General features: G+C 37.1%; 1 protein-coding gene across 1 annotated transcript; it reads right to left on the bottom strand.

The window, feature by feature from the left end:
• Window positions 1-373: 373 nt before the first annotated feature.
• Window positions 374-3,329, bottom strand: RB195_008868 (uncharacterized protein; the record flags this gene model as incomplete). The annotated part of the gene is made up of 11 exons (XM_064195583.1): window positions 374-431; window positions 495-658; window positions 737-903; window positions 1,189-1,327; window positions 1,407-1,514; window positions 1,673-1,834; window positions 2,047-2,166; window positions 2,350-2,515; window positions 2,701-2,787; window positions 2,890-3,006; window positions 3,121-3,329. The coding sequence occupies 11 exons, from the start codon at window positions 3,327-3,329 to the stop codon at window positions 374-376; spliced, it is 1,497 nt and encodes a 498-aa protein (XP_064046728.1).
• Between the last annotated feature and the right edge of the window lie 4,201 nt (window positions 3,330-7,530).

Below are 7,530 nucleotides of genomic sequence, written 5' to 3'. Positions count from 1 at the left end.
AATTTGCTTTCTGACAAAGCACCAGAAAAAAGATCAATAAAGGCACAGGAAAAGGAAAAAAAGTAAAGCAATAGAAAACTCAGCAGTTGACTAGAGAACTTACAAGCATATTTTCCCCAGAGAAAAGGGAAATATCAAAATGCTACAGTAGCGAGGTCCTTCTAACATCATCATCATCATCATTCCAAGCGACGGTAGTTGCACAAGTGCATAGGAATTGTAAAATAACTTCTGATAAACCACTTACTAGATCTTATACAATTTTCCTAAATTGTTCCGTGCATATTCAGATAAACTACAAATTTAACTGAACTAAATCAACAATGATTGGAATTAATCAACAAAAATCTAGGGAATATTATGTACAGCCTCACTAATTTTCTTCATCCACGACTTCAAATAGGTCCTTCTCCCACTCTTCACAGTGGATCCTGAAGATGAAAAAAAAAAACAAATTAGGAAAAAAAGTAAAAACGAGAGAAAACTTATCTCACCGTGCATTTTTCAATATCGCCACCTCAGCCCTTTTCAATCGCTCTATGTTTTTCTCGTTAAGTGTTTTTCCTTCAGGAATAGTCCCATAGGACCTTTCTAGTATTGCAAAGCGATTTTTCAGAAAATTAACAGCCTTTCCCAGGGTAGCTGGTTCAGATATTGCCTGAAATAGAAAGTTTGCGGAAACACAAAAAAAAGATGGAAGAGAACGCATGAGAATACTAAATGCACACAGCCATACCTCGGGTCTATCTGACACGTATATTCTAGCGAAATGTTCCATGGATGGGTGGAATGGATTTGAACCACAACCAATGTCATACATGTAGACATTAGACTTCTCGCTGAATCCCATTTCACCAAACAGTTTCTGCTTCTCTTTGAAGTTTTTGTCCGATCGTCCGAGACCTGAACGAAGCGTCGGTCACTGTTACATTCTTAGTATAGTGCGACTAATCAACGAGTGAATGAGAAAACAGGACAGATGCTGAAACGTCATCTCGTTCAATTCAAGCTAAAACACGTCCCCTAGTGTCGTATAATATAATCAAATTAATGGTTCTATGAAATAACAAAAGTGCAGCGAAGCCAGACGAGATACCTATTATGAGGAGCTACACTACAGGAAAGATTTTTTCAAGGAACATTGAGGCAAAGTGTACTAAAGTGTGTGTAAAGTGCGTAAAAACCCACTTATTTTCAATTTGTAGGAATCGAATGGATTTTCTCCAATAGGTACAAAACCATTGTGTAGAAGATGTTCCGCGGACGTACGACGACCGTAGAACATGCTCACCCATTCACCAGATGCAACGTTCTTTGTGGCCAATATCTGAAATGTGAAAGGTATCCAAACACAGCATTGACATCTAACCTACGCAAATTTGCACTGAAAAATCGTTTGTACTAACCTCAGCGCAATCATCCTCAGTGGAATATGATACAGCTTCACCGAGATCTTCGCTACCTAATATTAATTCGTGGTTGGCCATGTCAAGCACAGGGATAAGTGCCGGGACCTGGTGGATGAAGTGACAATTAGTCAGATAAATCCAACAGTGAAATCCATAAAATAAGAAAGCGGAACAAAATTCGAGAAACAACACAATCCCAAGGCAGATAGCAACAAGTTTAAGCAAACAAGCAAATATAAGAGCGGAAACTATATAATTCTCACCATTTGCATAGTGCCATCCTTAGCTCTACCCATCTCACCGGGTATGAGATTAATTCTCGTTGTAACCGTCCCAACAGACCATCGATACAAAGAAAATGTGAAGTTGTCTACCGTAAACGGCGAATAATAAAGAGGTGGAGGTTGAGTGCCTGCTTTTTCTCTCTGAAAAAAGGTCAACGTTCAGTTTCAATGGTTTTATTGTCTCCATCATCGCTTGTATACTATTGGGACTGGGACTGGCGGACTATAGTATTATACCGTAGAAAACGAAGCAAAACTATGGTGGAAACAGTTCATTCCATTTAAGGAACAAAACAGTGAACAGGCCATATATGAAATATGAAAATTTACAAATTTAACGGTAGAAAACTTACACGACTAGCCTTATCATACAGATCGTTTCGACCAATCATCAGTAGAAAATAGGCAAACTGCCGTGCAACCGTACGGTAGAAGAGAAGAGCTTCATCGAATACAGGCGAAGGTTTTAAGTACTGCAAATGACCTAATTAGCTCTCAGCTATGTAATGCTATTTACAAAAAGTATTTTAAAAAAAGAAGTAGTAGCTGAGGAAATGTAGCTCATAAATACGGGTATGAACCAATTTAAACGATATATTGAGGTAGGAATTAAACATGAGCAAACATTAAAATGAGGAAAACGGAAAATAACCTGCCTTCAACTCTTCTTCGGTATAGAACAATGGTGTAGTGTACGAACTGGGCAACACATTTAAGTAAGCTGTCCATTTCGAATCGGATCTAACACGCTGTGCACAAATAAACAACGCCAATCCAACATTTGCCATATTTTGAACGATAATATCACGCTCGAACAATTTCCTAAAAGCAATTCAGGTGTGATGTTAGAAATAAGGATAGAGGCTTTGTCCTTGTGTATTCAAATCTCATTTTCACAGGTTGTTTACATATAAGTTCTGGTTCTGTCAACCAATACTTTGAGATCATATATGTGACGGCTGAGATATCAAACTGAAAAATATCTCCAACGTTCAATTCAAACTCACTTCAGAATAGAAGACTTTTTCGCAAGATCCGTTGAAATCATGGCGTGACGAGGCACAGTGACACATCGTGCCTTTTCAGAAATAGCTCTGAAATAGCAGTCATTTTTTAAAGAAAAGAATGCTGGAGTTCTAACTGTTCATTTAAACAGCAAGTAAATCAGAGTAAACGAAAAATCTCAGATCACTCACTTTTCGGCCAGCAATCCTAATCCGCCCACTTCCTTGCATTCCGCCACTGTAACCCCATATCTTTTGATGCCCACTTGATCAGCCCAAGCTAGAAAAGCGATGAGATCATCGGGTGTTCTGAAAAGTAGATCCCGAACGCGAAATAAATCAAATAAAGTGAAATAAAACTGTAAAAATAAACTTCAATAAAACTGCATAAATATAAACAGAAGTTTACTTAGTAATGCTTACCTTGTTCTAGAGATGCGAGAGTCAGTGTTACTAAGCTGCGCTTGTTTGGCAGAGATTTCCTGAAGTACATTCCTGATATGTTGATGCTCTTTCCATAATTCCATAGTGTTTGGAGTGGGTGGCTTTGAGAGCACATTTTCAAGCAGATCAGCAGCTGCCTGCAGGAATTCCCCTCTCAGTTCATGTGCTTCAGCGGGCGAAGGACCCATACTCTAAAATAATGTAGTGGATCCTTTGCATACTCTCCAATAAAATATCGCGAACAATATGCAACAAAGCGAACAATATGCAACAAAGTGAGATTGGACAGAAACGGAGAAACGACTTGATGTCTCTCCCAAAAAACAGCAACTTTCTGAGTAGTGTGCAGATTTGTTGGATAGATTATCTGAAGACAAGTAACTGATTTTGCATGGATGAAGGTCGTGGAACGATTAATTATCGGAGTAAACGTGGAAACCGTGTTCTGAAACCGTGAAAAGCAAGGAAGTCAAACCCATATCATCATGGATAATTTCAGACCCGTTATTGATTTCATTCATTCTCAACCAAGTGTAACATTAGCAACAATAAAAAAAGACACTTTACTACGACCATTATTACAATTACCCTATCTCCACCTCTGTCTTTTTTCGTTCGAGAAGAAAAAAGTTGATTGCATGCGAAAAAATCAAGCAAAGCTTACTTCAGACCTACTCTGAAAGTCAGAAGCAACGATTCCTCACACAAAAAAAAAACAGAAAACCTATTGAGAAAATCTTCTCCTTCCAATCCAAACACCCGGACTTTTTGTTATTTAACTATTTGAATTCCGTGAAATTGGATGCCTTTTCTTGATACTCAAAAGAAGAATGCTTCGTGAGTAAAAATTAAATAAAAGTGAAGTAAAAATAAATAAAACTAACTTATTATATATACCCGCTCATTTCATATCCTTTCTGAAATGGTATGTAGGATTTCTTTTTGAGAGCTCAATGCTCTCTACCCTTCAGCGTTGTATAGTATTGATTTGATTTATGTATGACCTTGAATCGATTTATATACTTATAAGGCTTATACGTACTGATTTGTCAAAGTTTATTTGCTCAGTTGATGTGTCGTCAGTAAGGGAAGCAGCAAAATTTCAATTAGGGCCAAGGTTGCATGCCGATGAACTGGACTACTTCTGCGAATCGGGTAACCGTAAACGCACTTCACAATATTCACAGTACATAATGGTATAGCTTGAAATATAAATGAAACATGAAATCGGCGCGATTATCCTAACGCACATCCTCTTTCCAACTACTCTGCCTCAATCAAAAGTAGATCGCACGGATGAAGATATGAAAAACAGAGGAAAGCTTCTGTGACAAAATGCCATCCTCTTGAAAATCTTCCCTCTACGATATCGATTAGAACGGATTACTGGACCTAGGTGAAATTACACGGAATTGGGAAGCACTTCAAAAATCTCACAGAAAAGTGTTTTGAAACCAAAAAAAAAGTCCTTCCTGGTTATAGCACTAAATGAATCATGACTGAGCGTATAAAAGCAATAATAAAAGAGATACGTCCCCTATCTTCATAGGAGTGTTATGATAATATGAGAACGTTTTATGAACGTTGCAAAGCATGTGAAACTCATATGTATGCGTGTTAAACGGCGGAAAATGGAAGAGCACTTTTACAGTCGTTTAACAATCGCTTTAACAATCGAAGAGAATATCAAGCGATACTGAAGTTTTTGACACTAAATATTAATGATATGATACATGAGGAACATGGCCAATATAATAATAGTCCTGCATTTCTTCTCGAATTCATCAATATCAAACATTCGCAGGAGGCAAAATATCAATATATAGTAGAGTCAAAGCGGAATGAAGCACGGTGCAGTTGAGTAAGCGGTTGCGCTCGAAGCGGTGCGGTAAAGCGTAGCGATTAGAATCGAGTGAGGACCACTGCTACCACTCTTCATTGCTGCAGTTTGCGATGCGGTCCCACCTCGATCTCCACCGTGCCGCTTCGAGCACAACCGCTTACGCAACTGTACCGTGCGTACTTAAGGTCGTTTTGACTCGACTATACTTTGTAAACACATAAAAACACAGTAATTTCCAGTCTGGGATAACAACAAGGAATAAACAAAAACAAATATTGTATAAAACGAACAGTTGAATAAGAGAACCAGAAAAAAAATAGAAATGTGGGGAAAAAAATTATGGATGCAAAGTGGAAGACGACTTAGAATCGGGGACGGAATATTTGAAGCTGTTTGTCAAGATTAGTATTTCATATGTGTTTGCGCTTGAACTGTTTGTATTTATGATGTGAAAAGAAACGAAATACATATTCTTGGGTTCGTTCTTGAATTCCCGTACAAATACATAGGAAAATGTCGGATTTGTTGTTACTGATCATTCTATACGATCAATTCTTTAGTTCACCGACGTAAAAAATTTGTAAATCCTGTTAAATTGATTTGATACGTATGTAACTGAGCTAGGAGCAAACCAAGTTTGCTCGCGTTAGAAGCCACAGCCAAGAACACAAATGAGCAAATCCGCTAACGGAAGCTTAAATTACAAGGCAAAAAAAAAAGAACTGATGATAGAAACGGGAACGAAAATAACACATAAGAGCACCTAGCGTAAAATAGAACCGCGAAAAACAATGTTTTTTTAAATTAAGCGCTTTATGATCAAAATATAGAATAACACAGAATAAGCATACATATATATTATACAAATATCGAACAAAAGTCCCCACTGTAAGTACAAGAAACAGATTAGACTTCAAATCAACTAAATAGAACATAATTCTGACCTCCATGTCTTCCAAACTATACGTTTCTCCTCCATTTTCGCCACTGTTAATTCCTAATCAAATAGCTGAGGATAAAACTTAATCCTTATTTAAGAGAGAAAACACTGCAGAGATCTTTGACGGAACACAGGATTTCATTTATTCCAAAAAATCTTCCAATAAACTTATAACGAAGAGATAAGCGCTTTAACCAAAATTCTGTGGATGAAGGAAGTTCTAAATATAACCCTCTTATGTAGTGTTAGAACAAAAAACTTCTAATAACACTTCACTTTAAGCGATCAACATACATTTTAGAAAATACTAGAAGAATTAGAAATAGTAAGGATATCCCTGATAAGAAAAGATATCCCTATTATTAAGAAAAAATGGTATTAGTTGATAATAAGGACGAAACATCCCTTTGTATATGAAATGTTTCCTGGAGTGGAAAAGTGTAAATATGTGATGGTGTTGATGTTTTCGTACATTTCCGCTCATGGAGCCTGACAAACACCAGCTGGCAAATATGCAGGTAGTACACAACACTGGCATTGTCCCATTCCCAACACAAGATAAATGAATTGTCATAAATTTGTAAACAAGGAAAGGAAAGAACTAGGAAAGATATGGTAATGTTGAAAATAGAAGTCTAGTCGCATATACATTTCAGATAACTCAAATATATGTATATTCACACATTTTTGTATTATCTTGCAGATATTTTCTCCAAGGATTGAACCTTTGAGGGTAAGGAAACTTCGACGAACAGATAAAAAAGAAAGAGAAGACAGCAAAATGACGTGTAAAAATTAAAAAATTAAAAAAAAAGAGAATTAAAAAAAAACAAGGAAAGGATAAGATCATAATAAAACGAAGGACGTCGCAATATATGTGCAGGAATGGCTCGGAAATGGAATGTTACGAAATCCTCTGCATATTACCCCAAGGATAAAAACAACAGAAACATAAAATCCGTCATTCTTGGTGCAAATATGCAGGAGAAATGTTTAAATGAAATTTCGGACGAGTTTGACCGGAGGCTGTATGGCTGAGAAAAAGTAAATTCCCGCTTGATGCCTACTTCAACTCCTTGTTATGATTATCGGTCATCCACACGTACTTTTGTCTTCTAGTCAATTCTGTAAGACAAAAGTGAATTCAATAAAAATTCGTAGCACCACAGAATTGTGAATTATCTTCTAATGTAACAAAATTGCACGGATATAACTCCCAAATTGTTCTTGTTATTAGAGTTTTCGTCTCGAAACGAAAATGTTTCTAGCGCTGAACATTAAAATCAAGCAATTGGGACATTCCTAGTACTTTTTTCACTCAACCATTCGCTTTCCCCTGATTTTATAGCAATGAAGGCAAAATGAAAACGTTACGAATAATCAGTGATGGAGGTAACAGCTGGACGAAACCAGGCAATAGTAATTCCCGATAATTTACAGTATGGCACAAAAGAAGGGTAGAAAACAAGGGCGAAGTCCGAATAGTGGTTTTTCCTGGGAAAACTTAGCTTATCTTTGAAGAAGAGCGTATGCAACTGTGCAAAAGCCCTGTCGAACAAATGTCGAGAAGTGTTCAGGATGCGAATTGTGCAATTACGGACAGAGC

Source organism: Necator americanus, chromosome III, assembly GCF_031761385.1.
Source record: "Necator americanus strain Aroian chromosome III, whole genome shotgun sequence".
NCBI classification, from domain to species: Eukaryota; Metazoa; Nematoda; class Chromadorea; order Rhabditida; family Ancylostomatidae; genus Necator; species Necator americanus.
Note: the sequence above shows the minus strand (reverse complement) of the source record. Positions and strands in the feature narration are given on the sequence as shown.